Below are 20,740 nucleotides of genomic sequence, written 5' to 3'. Positions count from 1 at the left end.
ACTAGACCCAAAAAGAACAATCTTACTTTCATCAGTCCACAAAATGTCTCTTTAGGCCAGTCAATGTGCTCTTTAGCAAATTGTAACCTCTTCAGCACATTTTTCAACAGTGGGACTTTGCGGGGGGCTTCTTGCAGATAGCTTGGCTTCACATAGGCGTCTTCTAATTGTAACAGTACTCACAGGTAACTTCAGACCTTCTTTGATCTTCCTGGAGCTGATTGTTGGCTGAGTCCTTGCCATTTTGGCTATTCTTCTATCCATGCGAATGGTAGTTTTTCACTTTCTTCCATGTCTTTCAGGTTTTGGTTGCCATTTTAAAGCATTTGCGATCATTTTAGCTGAGCAGCCTATAATTTTCTGCACTTCTTTATATGTTTTCCCCTCTCCAATAAACTTTTTAATCAAGGTACGCTGTTCTTCTGAACAATGTCTGGAACGACCCATTTTTCTCAGAATTTCAGAGAGAAATGCTGTACAACATTTGCTGCCTTCCTTCCTTAAATAAGGGCAATAATTGCCACCTGTTTTTCAAATGAACGACCTCACTCATTGAACTCCACACTGCTATTATTTTGGACATGCCCCTTTCAATTAGTGATTCAATTACACAGAATCAGCAGCATGCATGTCATGACTGCTTGGTTTCTATTACTCTACTACACCTGCTAGTAAATTATTTCCCATGTACAAATATAATCTCTACAAAAAACTGTGATTGATCAGGTTAGTTATGTCTGACTGCTATTATTTTGAACACAACTGTATGTACAATACATTACTTAACCTGTATTGATCCTGAGTTACATTCTGTATTATACTCCAGAGCTGCACTCACTATTCTGCTGGTGGAGTCACTGTGTACATACATTACATTATTCATCCTGTACTGATCCTGAGTTACATTCTGTATTATACTCCAGAGCTGCACTCACTATTCTGCTGGTAGAGTCACTGTGTACATACATTACATTATTCATCCTGTACTGATCCTGAGTTACATTCTGTATTATACTTCAGAGCTGCACTCACTATTCTGCTGGTGGAGTCACTGCGTACATACATTACATTATTCATCTTGTACTGATCCTGAGTTACATTCTGTATTATAATTCAGAGCAGCAGTCTCCATTCTGCAGGCTTTTTAGCTGAAATGTCCCACTATTCCTAGCTTGTTCAGTGTTTGCACAGACATTGCTCTGGTGATCTGCATTCTGAGAAGAGTCGCCTACACTAGACATTGTACACTACAGTCATCTAAAGTAGGGAAATCTACCTGTCCCTCTACATAATATCAGTCATTTTTAAAGAGGGTTTCATATTATTTTTTTTTACTGATAACCTATCCTCTGGATAGATCATCAGTATCTGATCGGTGGGGGTCCAACACCCCGGACCTACGTAGATCAGCTGTTTAAGAAGGCAGCGGTGCTCTTGTGAGGCGGTGGAGCTGCAATACCAAGCACAGTCGCTATACAATTTATGGTGCTGTGCTCGGTAAGCTCACAGGAGCGCCGCTGCCTTTTAATCATTAGGTTCAGGAGGCGGAAAATTCACCTGTTTGTGACACGCTTTGTCCATCAAATTGTAAAGTTCTTCTCTCTTGAACATGTGTATCAAACTCCCATGATAAAGTCACCGTATATCCAGTTATCTGCAAAACAATCCAAACATGTTCTGCTGTAATAGGGAAGGAGTAGACACCAAAGACCTTTAACGCGAACTAGCACAGTTGTAGGGGGACAAAGCATGACACGTAATACAGAAGGGCAGGAAGGAAGAGGGAGGAAACATAATGGAAGTATGCAGGCAGGAAGAGCATGAGACATGCTGGAAGCCTGCAAGACAGGGAAAAGACTTGATAAATGCCTGCAGGCAGGAAATAATGGAGATCTGATGAGTGATGAAAGTGTACATGCAGAATGAGAGAAGATAGCTGAGGAAGAGACCTGAAAGAAGAGTTCAGAGAGAAAGAGGATCGGACATGATGAAAGTCTGAAAGCAGGATGAGGAGGAGACCTGATGGATGAGTTCAGGCCAATAAAGACACATGACAGACGAATGCCTGCAGGAAAAGTAGGAGACATGATAGAAGAGTGCCATCAGAAAGAGTATATAGGGCAGTTAATGGAGGAGATCAGAGGCTAGGCCTTTGATTGCTCTGGGCTGTGCAGCTTTTAATCTATTTGCACATGGCTGGTTATCACCGCTTAGTGCAGAGTACAGTTGTCCTCCTTATACGTCTTAAATTTTACACAAAAGCATTCAATATGAGACCACAATACAACTCACCACGACATCAGAGTCCACTCTTATTGTAAACTCCACTGAATCTTCTTTGATGGTCTGAATCTTGATGTTTGGAGGAGGCACAGCTAAAAGAAAAACAACGAGATGCAAATCACATCACATGGAGAAATCGATCGCTTCATCTAATGTGGTTTTAGAAACGGTTTATATTTAGTCCCACACACTGATGTAAAATGTACAGATACACCATATGCATCACAGGGTATGGACCTCATGAATACTGCCGTCCCAGCGTTACCTTTTGCAGTACTGATAGATTTGATGCTGCTCCATTCACCGACCCCTCGGCTGGTAACAGCAGCCACCTTCAATCAAGAAAATGAGAAGTTTAAAATAAGAAAAACTACTGAACCAATACAAAGACATGAGGAACTAAAGGAGGCCACCCCAAATTAAAATGGTATAAGACTCTAAGGCCTTGTCCACATCCTCATCAAGGTGATCCAGCACAAATGTTGGCTGTCGGCCGGACAAAAACCCGTTGCCTGCAGTGTCTTTTGTCTGTCCGAAATCCGGCATTTATGCTGCAAAGCGGCCAGATCACCGCTGAACCTCATTACAGTCAATGTGGATCTGGTGGTGAAGTAGAGAATCCAGCAATGCCACATCCTGCAATATCCAGCAGACTGCTCTTCGCCGAAACAGCTGACCAGATCTCCTTAAAGGAGATGTTAACTCAGCCTTATAAGATCAAATGTGACTACCAGCCCAGAGAGAACTGAGAGACAACCTGAGAACTGGCTGGTCTCAGAGCCAACTGCCAATGGGGAAGTGGTCTGCCTTGCCAGGTCACTTCAATGTAATGGCTGGGACCTTTCTTAATAGCATGAAAATAGGAAAACCTGTTTAAGTAACTCAGCAAAATCTCCACACAGGAACATGAATGCAGTAATTAGGTGTCAAGTGGAGGTCCTCTCCAACTCCCACAGCTACACATAGAGAAACACGGCACGCCACCATATTCTTAAAGATTCTTCTTTATCTCATAAATACAGATGTACAGCAAACATCTAGTCAATAAATATCAACCACCATCAATACAGAATGCAGTCCATATCTGCTGATGAAGCAAACCTCACCTAAGATATGGACTATATTGATGGTGATTGATATTTATTGACTGGATGTTTGTTGTACATTCCCTTTAGGCCTCTTAGTACTCACCCGCACTGAATATAATGTGTTGTCTTCTGTATAGTGAATATTATAGCAAAGATCCTGTGTACTGAAAGACGACCAGCCCTTGGAAGTGTTTGTAGTATACTCCACCTGGATGAAGGAGATCACCGCTATTACACTTATATGCAGCACAATATAATACCTCCACCAGTAGGTGACAGAAACGTATAAGACACAATGATCAGTCCATATCGGAGGGGTTTTCTGACCAGGGTGAAATATCAGGTTCTAGGAGTATTTAATTTGCGGCAAATAACACCAGACTTACCACATACTCACGAATTAACCCATTAGTGTTTGCAGGAGGGGACCAGCAACAGATGATAGTGGATGGAAGATTCTTATTCAGGTCGAGCTGGCGCAGCTGGGGTTGGCCGGGAACTGTAAAGATTTATTATTATTATTATTAGTTAGAATATCTTAATCTGCTGGAGAAATAGTTTATTTGCACAGCATAGAAGTTGCAAAAAGTATACATGGACTAAAAAGGCGTTGTCCGAAGATACAAACATATCACGTATCTGCAAAATTGGCGATACGTATCTAGGGCCTACCACTAGACCCTCTCTAAATCACAAAAACGGGGTTCCCAGGTTCCCCAAATGAATGCAGCAGCAGATGAGCATCTGCTTAATTCATTTTCTATAGGACTGCTGAAGATAGCTCAGCACTGTACTAAGGTGTCTCCTGCAGTACGGGCAATGAATCCACCGCTTTCCCATTCATTCAGGAATCTGTCAATCCTGTGAGCAGAGGGGGTCCCAGCAGTTGGAAACCCATTAATCAGATACTTATACCCTGTGGATAAGTTTATATCTTGGGAGAACCCCTTTAAATTCACTATGCAGGCTCCTCTCTCTGAGCTCCCTCAAGTGTACTTTCTCACTACTGTTTCAGTCATTTGTAGATCATTATCATTATGTCCTTACTCAAATGGAAATCCTGTTCTTTATGACTGTAGAGCCTGTGCCTAAACAACAGAGCTGCGGTGTAAAGCATGGTGAAGTGAAAAAGCTGCAGCCCTTAGAAAGGAGACAGGAGACCAATCCCGTTCTGGGAGTTTCTTGACAGCGCTTTGTTCCTCCTGTCTCCACGTACCTTTGGCCATGTAGTATATTGTTGATCAAGCTCAAGTGTGAAATCAATACCTCCAGTAAATCTGCAACCTATATATTACTCATTACTTAAAAAATTACATTTAATGGGGTTGTCCACTTTCTGGCTACTTGTGACCAATGTGTAGATAAGATGACTATATAGCACTTAATTGTCTAGTCTTTGATGATATTTTTTGGCGTTTGCTTTATTTCATAATCCATGTCCCATTGTTGGAAAAGTGCCATATAATCATTTTACAAACACACTGGTCACCAGTAACCAAAAAGTGGCCAACCCCTTTAACATTTTAGAAAGACAAAGCCCGGCAGTAAGGAGAGACCTATTAGCACTGCATATGTTAGGTATTATGAATGCCAAGGTGGGGTAATACATACGGCCTTCAGGGGTTCGGAGGGTGATCATATCGTTGCTGTTGTGCACCTTGCGCAGACATTGCACCTGAACCTTCACCTGGTACGTGGTGTCTGGTTTCAGAATCTTTAATACGCAAACAGTCTTGCTGCTGTGAGTTTCCAGTAATTTCCATGTGCTCTCGCCAATAACCCTTTAGAAATAGAAGAAAAATTTACAAAAAGAAGATGGAATGATGTGCCAAGTAGATCAACGGTCAGAGATGCAGTACTGGAAAATGACGGCTGGGTGATGCTCTATGCTATGCACACACAATATCTGAGCGGTGAATGCTCAAACATCCCTGCAGCCATATTTATAACCTGACTGGGGGGCTGAGTCTAAAGTGAGAGAAATATAGTGAAGGATAAATGATAATCTGATGAAACAAGAAGCATATTTTGTGCTCCCCCTGTGGATATTCCTGGAGGCTCATCGCCTTTACAGGTGAGTGTTACTTTCTATGAGTGTCTAATAATCCCGATACTCCCTCACTCTGGTTACATTACCTATAGTAGACATTGTATACACAGGATGACACAGACATCTTCTTGGGGCGCGCCCATGTCAGGGTGATGTTGCCAGAGAAGTCAGCAGACCACTGCAGGTTCTGGACCTTGTAGACCACGCTGTCATCTAGAACAGGTACAGGACATATCAGGTGAGATTTAAGTTGAGACTAAGTTTACAAAGTCGACGAGTCCAGCACCGGAACAGGCAGTGAACTTGTCAGACTACTGGAGGTTTTAGCTGAGGCTTCACAAAGGCAGGCATTTTGGGATCGAGGTCGAGTGTCATGACATGATGCTACATGAACAAATTACGTGTGAGTTTTTTTCTTGGTTTTATAGAAAGTTCTTCAACTGTGTTCTTCACGTATCACATTTTCTCTGATTTCAAGATCTCTGCTTGCTGCACGGGAAAAATATCCTGTTCCAATCACACAGCTGCAGTTTGGTATAATGTATCAGGGTATGTGCAGTGTTTCCTTTCCATCTAATCTCAGCAGCAGCACAAATACTAGACTCCTGGGCGACACACTGCAATAGGTCCAACCTTACCATGTTAATCAGAGAAGATCACTTACCGGTGCAGTTATTTTCATCGCTGCCATCAGAACAGTCCAAAAAACCATCACAGCGGTCAGACAGCGCTAAGCAGGCTTCACCGTCATCACACAGAGAACCATTAACACAAGAGGAAGGTCTGTGAGTAGCTGTGGAGAACAGAAAGTGCAAACATGTGCAATCTGACAAGAGAATAAACCGCCAGGGAATCCAGCAGCTGTGGGATGAACAAGAAAATATACCTACAGTCAGTCTCACCATTGCTGTGCATACAATGTATTCCTCTCTGATATCAGCCATTAAAGGCAGGAGAGAAAATGATTGTAGGACAAGTGACTACAATCTATTGCAGTCTGTAATCAGCCATCAAAAGCTTGGAGAGGCTGGCTACAGGAGAATATTGCTCTCTGTTATCAGGAAAAGATCAAGCTTACGACAGTGCTGCTCATCTGTGCCGTCCTGGCAGTCTGTGATGCCGTCACAACGCTTCCACTTTGGTATGCAGTACTTCCCCTTCTGACATTCAAACTCAAAGCTGCTGCATCGGTCGTGCACTGTGGTGCTGGGCACGGTGACGTTGGTTGCTTGCACACAAAAAAAAAAAAAAGTTTTATTGACTGCTAAAGTACACACAATATAGACATGACTGACTTGTAGTTTATTCTCATTTCTTAAAGGGGTTGTCCAAGTTTTTTTTTTTGTTCTTTGCATGTTTCTAACTAAGAAAATGTAAGGGATATTCAATTCACTGTCTTCATCTACAGTCACCCCGTTCTCCCACTTAGCTGAGGTCATATGACCTGTGATGTCAGCTTCTTTCCCTACTCTAATGACGTTCAGTGCACAAGCCTGAGGGGGCAGGAGGAGCAGGTCTGCCTCTGTGCACTCACTGTGAAGTTGGAGAGATAAGCCACGCCCCCTGCACTGCCCCTGCTAGCTGAGCTGCCTGCCCTATGTCTCCCCTCCCACTGGATTCTTCAGGAAAGTTTAACCCCTTCTTCCATCAGCAGCACAGACTCAGGGCTGGAGGCTCTGCCTCAGGTACTGAGCAGCTACAGGGTTTCTTCTTCTTCAGGCAGTGAAGAGATAAATGCTATGCACAGGATCATCCCTCCCTCCTCACCCTGCAGACACAGAGCTGACAAAGACTGGAGGAGTTCTCTCCTCTGGGCTGTTCTGCTGGCTGTGAGGAAGTGTCTGCAGAGCATTGCACAAGAAGATGTAGTGGGAAGATACTGTGTGTATCAGCAGGGTCATTGTACTGTACAGCTGGGACTTGTAGTCCTACACATACAACATGAGTATCCCAGCAGTCAGACTGGAGACACTACAGCAATTGTATTCACTCCCTTTGCAGAGCAGGGGGAGGGGAAAGGCAGTCTTTGTTGACACCCACAAATATTCCTGAGGAAAATCTCAGGCCTTATTTCTTTTCCCCTTTCCCTCCTATTCTCGGTGTGGGGTTTCCCTCCCACACTAGAGCATGACACATGTAGAGCTCTTATCTCCTCATCTCAAAGACACTCATGTAATGGTCCCTTTACACGGGATGACCATCTAGCAAATTCTTTCCCGACAATCTGCTGATCACTAGCGAAAGAGACCGGTGCACTTACATACAGAGATCTCCTCTAGAGTATGTGGAGGAGCAATTGCTAATGCCACCTCTCTTCCCCATTCTGAGTCATTGTTTCCCGCCTGCAGATCGTGTTTACACAGCACAATCCGCCACTGGGAAACAATGATCTTTTGTGCTCCACAGAAGATACAATTACCTGATAATTGAGCATTTTGCACGTTCATCGGGTAATCGGCGGTGCATTTATACCGCCAGAACAAGCGTTATGAGTAATGCTGGTTAGCGATGATCTGTTTAATTCACAGCCCATGTAAAGGACCCTTAAGACATATTGTTATCAGTTTGATAATTTAGCTATAATAAGCTATATGAGATAAGTGCTCTACATGTGATCTGACTCATCTGAGGGGAATCAGAGTAAACAGAAAGTGACCTTCTGCAAATACACTGAAATCACAAAAACTGCTTAAAATTTTCAATAAAGACCAATTGCAAAAATGATTTTTTAGCCCAAAATAAGGTGCAATCGTAAACAAAAATGTTTCATAGCCTTTCATTTATTAAGCTGCAGAACTTACTTGCTATTAACTCTTAGAGTAATGTGTGCATGTTCTTTGAAATCTTACAGTAATCTGTGCAATTGCCATGGATTTTTACATTTATCTGTACACACCTATAAACTCTCACAGTAATCTGTGCAGTAACTATGAAGTGTTAGAGTAATCTATGCACTCGTTATGGATTCTTACAGTAATCTGTGCACTTGCTATGGACTCTCACAGTAACTTGGGCATGTTCTATAGACACTCACAGAAAACCGTGCAATCACTAAAGACTGTCACAGTAACCGGAGTACTTCCTAGACACTCTCACAGTAATCTGTCCCCTTGCCAAGGACTATCACAGTAATCTGTGCACTCACTATGGATCCTCACACTAACATGCAAATGCAATAAATAGTCCTTTATTTTCGTAATTTGCTCAATATCTAAAGACACTCGCAGTAATCTGTCCATGAGCTATGGACACTGTCACTACACAGTGAACTGCACTTGGGCTAGGACTTAGACATCTGCATCGAAATCTGCATCCACGCTATGGACTGTTACAATAAACTATGCAAGTGCACACATGCTATGGATTTTGCATGAAGAAAAACAGTTAATTGCACATAACATACCAGTAGTAGGACAACCCTCTTCGTCAGAACCATATATACAATCTTTGTAACCATCACAAACCCACGTGTTCATGATGCAGACTCCGTTGTCACATCTGAAGTGATTGGCTGGACATGTGGACGGTCGGGTGGTGGTCTGAGGAATGGTTTCTGTTTAGAGAGGGATACATATTTAATTTTTAAGCATTTTTTCAGCACATAAGTAAAAGTTTACATTTCAAGAGGAAAATATTCAAACTACAGAGCAAACTGCTTAGGCTACTTTCACACCTGCGTTCGGGTGTCCGCTCGTGAGCTCCGTTTGAAGGGGCTCACAAGCGGCCCCGAACGCAACCGTCCAGCCCTAATGCATTCTCAGTGGACGCGGATCCGCTGAGAATGCATCAGTCTGCCAGCGTTCAGCCTCCGCTCCGCTCAGCGAGCAGACACCTGAACGCTGCTTGCAGCCGTGCGGAGGCAAGCGGATCCGTCCAGACATTCAATGGAAGTCAATGGGGACGGATCCGCTTGAAGATGACACCATATGGCTCAATCTTCAAACGGATCCGTCCCCCCTTGACTTTCAATGTAAAGTCTGGACGGATCCGTTCAGGCTACTTTCAGACTTCGTTTTTTTTTTTTCAAACTATAATGCAGACGGATCCGTTCTGAACGGATACAAACGTCTGAATTATAGGAGCGGATCTGTCTGAGCAGACATCAGATGGACCTGCTCTGAACGCTAGTGTGAAAGTAGCGCTTCTGCTTTCAGTATCTGGGACAGGAAGTAGCTGTCTGATATCATAGTGTGAATTATGATTTGGAACAAATGCTAAATGTTTATATGTCCACCAGGGATGTGTCGGTACTCTGTCACTTACCACAGGGACAGACCACCCCACTGCGCTGTATAGTATACACATATGTACACATTTATTAAGACCGGTGTTTTAGACCCCTACATAACTTAGGCGCATACCCCGCCGGGGTAACATCATCCTTAAATCTACGCCAGCTCCCTTGCTGGCATAGATTTAGATCATTTTCTACACCAAAAACTGGCACAGAAAATGATAAATGAGACCGGCCTGCTGGCCCCTCCTCTTCCCCCGTCCATGCCCCACCCCCTTTTTTAGAACTGTCATACGTGGCGTGAAAGGGGAAGAAGTTGCAGATTTTGCTGCAAATCACCTTTGTGACAACATTGGTGTATATTTGGTCATAAATGACCCTCATAGGTTTTATGTTCTGTCCGTAATGGAAAAAATGAAAGTAATCACATCGGCATCATCAAATAAAAGTAAAACTACAGTATGCCACAAAACATTGTGAAAGACAAACCTCCACAATCCTTTTCATCTGACCAGTCCCCGCAGTCATTCTCGCTGTCACATTTCCATCGTGTGGGTATGCAGTGACCATTCTCACACTGAAATTGGTAGTATCGGGCACAGGTAGGGGTGTCTGTAGGGTTTGCTGTAACAGAGAAGATGGTGAGACACAGTCTATAATAAGGGGTTAAACCAGTGGCTTCCAATCCAAGTACCCTGAAAAATATTTCCACTTATGGGGAACCCCTAACTCCTTTCTTGCTTCATTGGTTCGTGTAGGGGTGAGTAATGCAATCTATAACTCATATCCAGTGTTACACTTGGATCAGATATCTTTCTGGCTGAAATCAGTCTGGCCTTCCTACTGTAAAAGGGGCAGGTTTTGATACTGTGTTCTTAGTTACCCTGGTGGACCTTGTTTGGGAACCACTGGGCTAAACAGTTACTTTATGTGCAATATCGCGCAACAATGATTTTGCTACTGAGAGAAAAACGTGTGATTTATACTAAAATGAGCGCGCTGATTTGCCTGACACGTCTAGATTATAACCCCTTAAGGATTTTCCATTTTTGCGTTTTCGTTTTTCACTCCCCGCCTTCTCATAGTCCTAATATTTTCTTCCCCCCATTTACATAGCCTTATGAGGGCTTATTGTTTGCGGGACAAGTTGTACTTTCTAACGGCACCATTTACAGTTGCATACCATGTAGTAGAAAGCGGTAAAAAATTCTAAATGGGGTAGAATTGGGAAAAAACGCAATTCTGATAAAGGTTTTTATTTTTTATTTTTTTAAACTGTACACTATGCGGAAAAATCGACCTGTTATCTTCATTCTCCAGGTCAGTACAATTACAATGATACCACACTTGTATAATTCTTCTTGCGTTCTAATACTGAAAAAAAAATGAAACCTTTGAGGATTATTTTTTTTTTTTATAACCATATTCTGACCCCTATAACTTTTTTGTAGTTATGTGTACGGGGCTGTGTGAGGGCTAATTTTTTGCGGGACGATCTGTTCTTTTCATTGATACCAATTTGAAGTGTCTGTGACTTTTTGATCACTTTTTCAAAAAAAATTATTGGGTAGTTGAAGTGACAAAAAATTGGCATTTTTTTTTTCCCCATTACGCCATTTGCCGTATTCCATTAATATTGTTATATTTTAATAGTATGGGCATTTTCGCACGCGGCGATGCCCATGATGGTTTTTTTTTTATTCTTTAAGTATTTTTATTTTAAAGAAAAAGGGGGGTGATTTGAACTTTAATTTCTTTTTTATATTTGCAAAAACTTTTTTTTAAGTCACGTTGGGTGACAATAACTGGAAAGCATTAGATTGCCTATTCTGTTCATTTATGTCTATATAGACACCACGGGCGCCATGTTTGGGGACCAGACTTCCGCCGTACATGTACAGCAGAGGTCCTTAAAGGTTTAAGTTATACATGCAAAGCCTATTCAGTTATAATATTAATGCATTATATTGGAGATATTCCAATGGACATGTCCAGACCTGTTCGGACACACTCAGGCCGATGTCAGCAGTAAGTATATTTTAATAAAGTGATCTGTCATAGTGCTATCAGTTTTGAAACTTAAGATGGATAAACCCAAATGTGTTAACAATCCAGACAATTTCTGCTACATTTGTGGCAAATACACTACTTATGATCAGCGCAAGAATCTGACAAAGCGAGTGCGTCTTGCAGCTTGAGATGCATTTGTGCTAGTAGTGCAGAACTTCCTTGGGAACAGACGAGCTGCAAACTATGCTGAATTAGTAGACAACATGCTTACAGCATATGAACAACTTGCTGCCGAATGTCATTGAAAGTGCATTTCTTACATTGACTTGACTTTTTCCCACCCAATTTAGGACACGTAAGTGATGAACATGGAGAACGGTTCCATAAAGATATTTCTACAATGAAGAACAGGAATCAAGGCCGCTGGAATCCCAACATGATGGGGGACTACTGCTGGTTTTTGCAATGGGAAAACATGACATCATATTTTCACAGATGCCTGAAGCCCTTTTAACACTACTGGGCCTTGCTCAAGTAGGACTTTGAAACTGAAAAACTAGACCTTTTTGAAATTTTGTTATTCCATAAAATTTTATATGCTGTTTACTACGCAAACTTTGATGTAGATCAGGTAATTGTTGGAGTAAAACTTGTTCTGTTCAAAATTATTCAATGCTTTCCAAGTGCTTAATTCATTTAGGCATACTTATGCATAGTAAAATTTCATGAAGTGTTACAACAATTCTGACTTCAGATTTATAATCCACACACTCGATTTAGTATAGGACAAATGGTTTTTGCCCAGTAGCAGATGAAAAGTTTTTTTGTTGTGAGGTGTAATTAAAGGAGTGCTCCACCCAAACAGAAAGGAAAAGGAAGCATTGCAGAGCAATTAGTAAAATACGGATAATAGTAAAAAACGGATAATGGATTGGAAATACTGAATGGAAGCTCCAGGCCTCCACAGGTAGTTTTCTAGGAAATTAGGCAATCCAGGAGGTCATCTCTGGATTACTAAACATTTCTGCTAAAGGTCATTTTACATGGACTGATGTTTCAAACCAGATGTTCCCGATAACTGTCTGATCGTCAGTGGAGATGAAGGCTGCATTTACATGTAGCAATCTCCTCCGCTGTATGAAGACAAGAAATCATAACAGCTATTGCTTGTCCTCAGAGAATCGTTGTTCCTGGGCAGCAGATCGCTGTTTTGACAGGACAATCTGCTGCACAGGAACCATGATTTTTGGCGCCTGTTCGTTCATTGAGTGATTGGCAGCACCTTTTACAAAGGCCAATTAACGGGAACGAGCGTTTATACAAATGCTCATCCCTGATTATCAGTCTGTGTAAAAGGATCTTAAGTGTATTCCATTATGATGCAAACAGCTGATGGAGACTCACCACAATTTGCCTCATCGGAGTAGTCGCCACAGTCATCCATGCCATCACACTTCCAACCCAGGCTGATGCAGACTCCATTTTGGCATGAAAAACTCTGAGAGTCACAGTTCTGTTTAAATTCTGGATCTCCAGCTAAAGCAAAACATCACATGAGGAAACAGTTTATTTTACTTCTCACTGCTCAAGGTTTGACAATCCTCTGTGAGCAATGTGTGAAACGTTTCACCAGCATTAAAACATTGAAACAAATTAACAGGACAATTGTTACAATGTCTTTAGTTCACAGAGGACTGTAACAAATCCTCAGCTTTTCAGGTTAAATGTTACAGCAGCACAGCAATACTCACAACATCCGGCGTATGCAGGATCCTCATCGGAGCCATCGTGACACTGCACAACTCCGTCACACACCATGATGTTGAACAAACACTGCAGCCGGTTCTTACATACAAAATCCATATAGCGAGTGCACAGGGGCTCTGAGGGGAAGGTAAGGGGACACAAGTGAATTTCTGTTATTAGTTCATGTAGAGAAAAATTCATGGTTTGATTGGTAGAGAGTAAGGGCCACACAAATCTATAAAACAGGGGTACCTGTATTTACGTGGCAGTTTTCCTATTTCTCTATCTGTTTCAGTAGAGACCCCTACTCCTAGCCATAAACACTTTGGCTAACCATTGCCAGCATAAAAAAGAAAAAAAAACTTTTTCCAGCTTAAAAAGTTACTCTGGGAATTAATACAATAAAATTACTGAAAATATCTAAATATTATTTTAATATCATTAACACATCTAATAGTATGTATTAAATTATTTATAATGGCTCGTTTTCTAGGGGGGGGTACTCATTAGGAGAAATAAAATGGTCGCTGCTCTATCAGCACATACAAAACCTGCCCTAATCTCACATCAGGACAGGTTACTTCAGAACAGTGAGCTAACGAGCTGTCCCATATCTCCTCACTGTTCTGCCAGTCATGAATTACGATCTTACACACAGCTAATAATATGGCTGATAAGTAGGAGCCAATGAAGCGAAAGTGCAGGAAGGACCGACTTGGGAAGGGTGTGGTAATGTAGCAGAGTACAAACAAGTGTCGCTGCTCATTAGCCACATCCCCCACCAGTCCATCATCTCTGTACTTTCACTTAGTTTTTACACACAGAGCTGAAGATGTTATCCGCCATGTTATCAGCTGTGTGTAGGACTGTAATTCATGATGAGCAGAACAATAAGGAGACCAGTAACCTGTCCTGCTATGAGATGAGGATGGGTTTTGTGTGTGCTAATAAAGCAGTGGCCATTTTATTTTCCCTGATGATTACTCCCTAGAGAAAACGAGCCAGTATAAAGAATAAATGCCATTTAGGAATGTGTTTATATTAAATTAATATTTAGGTGTATATATATATATATATATATATATATATATATATAAAATCGGTGAAATGAGGGCAGCACTCCGGTCTTGTGGTGAAAAAAGGTGGATTTTATTACACCCAAAAGCAATGCAGCATTTCAGCTCTCTCAATGGAGCCTTTGTCAAGCTAGTGAATATAGTGCTCACAACATATTTAAACAGGCAGATCTCATCAGTGGTACATAATTAGTCATCAATAAATAAATGTGAATATATAGTGATAAACATGATTAAAAACATAATTCCCATGTGCTACATGTATACAAAGTACAGCATTATTACAAAGTGATCGTGATTTACAATAAATAATCTCTCATATCTATAATTCCGTGTCAAGTACATAATTACCAATAATTCGCATATAAAGTGCATCTGTGCTTAATCATGTATTAATAAAAAAGGACAAACCCACGTCATGAATCCTCACATGTTTATAATAACCTCCACGTCCCATACTGGATACTGCGCATGCGCCGGCATAGGTCATAGGAATGCGAGAAGGTATGAACTCTATTCCAAAAGATTGATTAATTTGGATTTGCACCTTATCACCCTCAGTGAATACTATTATGCACACCGGATTCCGAGGGGCATGCGCTCTATTTTAAGACCTGACTTTTTTTCTAATAACGTGGATTTTTGTGGCGGTTCGTGCAGATATCAAATAAGTATTCCCTTGATATTATTTTATTGAACGTGGAGTATCTGCGAAAAGAGATCTGCAGTTTAAAGGTGAGCTTGGAACAAACGGAAGGGGAGCTCAAGTCATTACTAACACATGAAGACATGGAAAAGTACCTCACTAATTGTAACACCCATCTGGACAAGCTAAGACATGACCTACAGTCCACAAAAAGGAAGAAATGGCAGAGGGATATGGAGGACCATACCACTGGATTTGTATACTGCTGGCAAGGAGAACAGAGAAATATTAAAAAAGGTTTTAGGAGAATGGAACGGGCCTCTCCTAAGAATAAAAGAATGGGATCATCAAATCAAAGGGACAATCTGGCTGGTCCAACAATGGATCCCCCCGTAGATGTAGCTGAAACATCTATTGATAATGTCTCGACCCCCATTACTCAATTTTTAGGCCGGGATCCGGATCCTACCGGACCAGACGAGGCGGCAGGAGGCAGCAGAAATGGCGAAAGAGGAAAACAGATGAAACCCCAAAGAACCATGCGGAAGAGACAATAGTGGTAAATATCTCATCCACCACATTAACTCCTATACAGCTGTCTGTTTTTGAAAATGGATTATCCTTTTGCCCAATTAGGAATATTGACTGGTTTCAGCTTGAGCTTGATTTGCATAAGTTTTTTAGAGCAATAAGATTGAAATTATGGTTTGACAAGCAATCTACTGAGGTCACATCTGTAAGGCCTGTAAGTGGTTCAGAGCTCACACTTAATACTGTTCAGCTACATTTGAAAAGTGATTTTATACCATATGTTAATCATGCTGCTCTTGACACCTTTATAAATGCAGTTAGACTAGACTTGGATGCCCTGAAGGCGTCTGGATATGATGGGATACGTTTGAAAAGAAATATGACAGGGAGCTTTCCAATAACCCTTGTCTGACCATTAAACTGGCAGACAAGGGGGGGGCAGTGGTTGTCATGGACACGACTGACTATGTGGGTGAAATTAATCGCCAATTGAGTGATGGAGAGGTATATCGCAAACTACCAGGTGACCCTAAGTTTGAATTTTTGAGAAGGGTATGGACGGTCTTGGACTCTGCTAAGGAGGAGGGTGTAATTGATGACAAATTGCACTCCTTTCTTTATGTGGATCGCCTGAGAACTCCGGTAATATATATATTACCGAAAATCCACAAGTCACTCGTGTCCCCACCAGGCCGCCCCATAGTGTCGGGCATTGGTTCCCTTTTTTCTCAGATTGCCATCTTTTTGGACAGTACGTACAGGGGGCCAAGTCGTATATAAGGGATACCACACATTTCCTTAATGAGGTCGGCAAAATACATCTTCCAACACATGTAATTTTGGCATCTTTTGATGTGGTTAGTTTGTATACTGTACATGTCAGGGGCATTGATGCAGTAAGAGGTTGTCTGACCGATTCATCTTACTCCATACAATGTAGGGAGTTTTTGATCACACTCCTACAGATTGTGCTCACGTGTAATTATTTTATGTTCCAGGATGAATATTTTATTCAATTACGCGGGACCACAATGGGTTCAAATGTGGCGCCAAATTATGCCAACATTTTTATGACACACCTGGAGGAGAGATACGTCTATGTTAGCCACCAGTTCAGACTAGTTCTGGGGTGGTGGCGGTACATAGACGATATCTTCCTCCTATGGACAGGCACTATGGGGGAACTACACCAATTTGGTGACTTCCTCAATAGTATTGACCCAGAGGTTAAGTTTACGCTTGTTGCCTCAGAGATGGACATCCAGTTTTTGGATGTGACAGTGAGCAGATCAGGTGATCACTTGCATACTGATCTATACACTAAGGTAACTGATAAGAACACTTTGCTTAGGTACGACAGCTGTCACCCCAGGAGTATGGTTAGGTCACTGCCATATAGCCAGCTGCTTAGAGTTAGGAGCATAGTACAAGGGGAAGAGGATGTTGTGGTTAGACTGACAGAGATGGGAACTAAATTTGTCAGGAGGGGCTATCCCAGAAAACTTATTCAACAACATACAGCGAGGGCCCTATCGCAATCCAGAGAGTCCTTATTGGATAAAGAGGTAACAAAGGTAGATGATGTTAAACGTATTACCTTTGTTACACGTTTTTCTCCGTTGAGCAATAGGATCAGTGGTATTTTGAAGAAACATTGGCCCATTTTATAAAGAGTATGGTGGCTCTCTATCGCCTTTAACTATGAGTGGGTGCTGCTAAGCCTAATGACTCACCCAGTCAGAAAGATTAATAATGTATAAAGAGAGGCTGAGCACTCTCCCAATGGACCACACAAAGACTATTCAAAAATTATTATATTTATTACACCGATATATAGATCTAAAAATTAAAGCAAAATTATAATATAACAAAATACACAATAAAAATACACATTAAAAGATATAATATTAAAATTGTTCAGATAAAGAGCATAAATGCTTGAATTGCGGTGGCATACAAAAGGATAATATATGCAACTAGGATAAAAGGAATATGTCCTGATTGGAAGAAAAAAGAGAATCGATGGCAATTCGATATTTGGCTACCACTGAGGAAGGGGCTAGGAAAAGACCCCGAAACGCGTCTGGTATCAAAAGACCCGAACATCAGCTGATGGACGTCCTGATTCTAATGATTTGAATCGACCCCTTTTCACCCTGATGGACTTTTATGGCATATAGCGAACATTTAAACCCTTGAAGTGACAGAGCTGTAATCAAAACTTCTTTACCAAAGAATTCCTACACGAGGGCTACATCGCTTACACTGCTCCTGCTGAACTGCTACAAACCGGTACCGCCGAATCTGACTCCATCAGCCACGTGGAACACCACTGTGTGCTATAGTCAGACGGTATTTTGCAAGAGTGAGTGTTCTTTTCGTTTTGCCATACAGGGAATACCGACTGAATATTATACTGTATAATCGATAGAATAACTACAAGCTTATATCGAATTCCAGTCTGGACATTCATTCAAAAATTTATTTCCATATTTATTCGAATATTTATCTTCATACAGTCGAAAACTTATTTTCGCAGTGTCGAATAATCAAATATCGAATTGCCATCGATTCTCTTTTTTCTTCCAATCAGGACATATTCCTTTTATCCTAGTTGCATATATTATCCTTTTGTATGCCACCGCAATTCAAGCATTTATGCTCTTTATCTGAACAATTTTAATATTATATCTTTTAATGTGTATTTTTATTGTGTATTTTGTTATATTATAATTTTGCTTTAATTTTTAGATCTATATATCGGTGTAATAAATATAATAATTTTTGAATAGTCTTTGTGTGGTCCATTGGGAGAGTGCTCAGCCTCTCTTTATACATTGGCCCATTTTAGGCAGCAATTTTAAACATATTCCTGAGCTGATTAATCCTCCTTTGATGTCTTATAGGCGCACATGTAACATTAAGGATCAGTTGGAGCGGGTGGACATCGGCACAAATAAGGTCTCGTTCAGCACATATTGTGGTGCATCAAGGAAGGGTTGCTTCCCTTGTCATGGATGTGTGAATTGCCCCTTTATGTTGAGGGGTGCTACTTTCACACATCCACGGACAGGAGATGAATATGTGATCAAACATTATCTGACTCGTACGTGGTGTATTTATTAGAATGCCCATGTCCCCTTTTCTATGTGGGTGAGACCACATGGGATGTCAAAACAAGATTGAATCAGCACAGGTACACTATTAGGAAAAAGAAAATGGATTTACCAGTGTCAAAGCACTTTACGGAAGCAAAGCATACTGAGAGGGACTTACGTTTCAGGATCATTGACCAGGTTGCAATGCCACGCCGGGGTGGTGATAGGTCGATGATGCTGAAGCAACGTGAACTCTACTGGATTTACCAGTTACAGACCTTAAAACCCAATGGGTTAAATGTTGAGTTTAGGGTGGTATGATCATAGACGAGTGGGGTCCCTGCCCTATATCTGATTGTGTATGTCAAGATTGGTGCTCTTAATTTACTGTTTCTCTTTTTATTTCAGGATATCTGGATGGAAACTATTGTCTTGAGCATGAGGACATCGCCCGACATGAAGCCTCCATGTGAATATTACCCACAAAAAAGGCCCTTTAACCTGTTTCTCCGTTGTTCTCGTTTCTCTATTAGAATGGTGTAAATTACCAGAATATTGGGGTATTTGACACTGATATATTATTACCATTGTGTGGTATGGCATGGATATGTGAGCTTGGTTGGGGAGTTGTGTATTGGTTGTTGGATGAGGGAGCGGGGGAGAGGAGACGTGGAAGCATCCCTCCCCTCTGTTCCGCATTGGGTACTCCACGCGACATCAGTGATGTAGTGGCTAGGGACGGGGTCAATGAATTGCCTCTGGTCCCCGACCACGACGGGATTTGCGCTTAGGTTTTTGCTTAGTGCTGATCCCGTAACAGACATCCTCTGGTCCCGTGTAATTTCTCCTTGCCCCACATGATAATGGTTACCATGGTTATTTGATGATAACAATGTCAGATCCCTCGGCTGGACATGCGCAGTGGTTGTATACCGCATAAGCTGATACATTTAGTACGGACGGACTAGGCAATATGGGGCGCATGCGCGGGACGTGGGGTTTTCTCGCGTTCCTAGGACATATGCCGGCGCATGCGCAGTACTCCACTTGGGGCGCATGCGCGGGACGTGAGGAATCTTGTGTTCCTATGACATCTGCCGGCGCATGCAAAGTATCCAGTATGGGACGCGGAGGTTATTATGAACATGTGAGGATTCATGACGTGGGTTTGTCCTTTTTTATTAATACATGATTAAACACAGATGCACTTTATATACGAATTATTGGTAATTATGTACTTGACACGGAATTATAGATATGAGAGATTATTTATTGTAAATCACGATAACTTTGTAATAATGCTGTACTTTGTATACATGTAGCACATGGGAATTATGTTTCTAATCATGTTTATCACTAAATATTCACATTTATTTATTGATGACTAATTATGTACCACTGATGAGATCTGCCTGTTTAAATATGTTGTGAGCACTATATTCACTAGCTTGACAAAGGCTCCATTGAGAGAGCTGAAATGCTGCATTGCTGTTGGGTGTAATAAAATCCACCTTTTTTCACCACAAGATTGGAGTGCTGCCCTCATTTCACCGTTTTGTTCTACTGTTCCTGGTCCAGGAATTTAAGTGGGATTTAAACAAAATATAAAGTGGATGCACCCTCAATGGGCATAAGCTTACCCAATATGCAGAGTACAAAAAAACACATACACACACACACACACACTATACATTATATATATATATATATATATATATATATATATATAGACACCAATGATAAATGACTCACAAAGTGAGTACGCGTGCTAGGCCTAAACGCCAAGTATAAACACCAAAAGAGAAAAAGGCTAGCACAACTGGCAATAAATATAAACTTTATTATAATCTCAAAAAGAGAAAGAAAATCCAATAAAAAACAATGATGAACAATACAATGGTGGATGAAGGACACACAGGATAAAAACGGAACACCCCACTGGGCAAAATGTAAACCAATACTGGCAAGTTTACAGCAT

The 20,740-nt window shown here is 41.3% G+C and overlaps 1 protein-coding gene across 2 annotated transcripts in view; it reads right to left on the bottom strand.

The window, feature by feature from the left end:
* SORL1 (sortilin related receptor 1) overlaps positions 1 to 20,740 on the bottom strand; it is a 152,127-nt gene that overhangs the window by 28,395 nt on the left and 102,992 nt on the right. For both annotated transcript variants that reach the window (XM_040431434.1, XM_040431442.1), the window contains exons 28-40: positions 13,417 to 13,548; positions 13,070 to 13,201; positions 10,145 to 10,279; positions 8,825 to 8,974; positions 6,500 to 6,649; positions 6,086 to 6,214; positions 5,508 to 5,634; positions 4,983 to 5,152; positions 3,758 to 3,870; positions 3,475 to 3,579; positions 2,549 to 2,615; positions 2,293 to 2,375; positions 1,558 to 1,654 (exon numbers count right to left, since the gene is read on the bottom strand). In XM_040431434.1, the coding sequence (XP_040287368.1) occupies positions 1,558 to 1,654; positions 2,293 to 2,375; positions 2,549 to 2,615; positions 3,475 to 3,579; positions 3,758 to 3,870; positions 4,983 to 5,152; positions 5,508 to 5,634; positions 6,086 to 6,214; positions 6,500 to 6,649; positions 8,825 to 8,974; positions 10,145 to 10,279; positions 13,070 to 13,201; positions 13,417 to 13,548 (1,590 nt within the window). The remainder of the gene's footprint in view (positions 1 to 1,557; positions 1,655 to 2,292; positions 2,376 to 2,548; positions 2,616 to 3,474; positions 3,580 to 3,757; positions 3,871 to 4,982; positions 5,153 to 5,507; positions 5,635 to 6,085; positions 6,215 to 6,499; positions 6,650 to 8,824; positions 8,975 to 10,144; positions 10,280 to 13,069; positions 13,202 to 13,416; positions 13,549 to 20,740) is intronic.

Source organism: Bufo bufo, chromosome 1, assembly GCF_905171765.1.
Source record: "Bufo bufo chromosome 1, aBufBuf1.1, whole genome shotgun sequence".
In the NCBI taxonomy this organism is placed as follows: Eukaryota; Metazoa; Chordata; class Amphibia; order Anura; family Bufonidae; genus Bufo; species Bufo bufo.
Note: the sequence above shows the minus strand (reverse complement) of the source record. Positions and strands in the feature narration are given on the sequence as shown.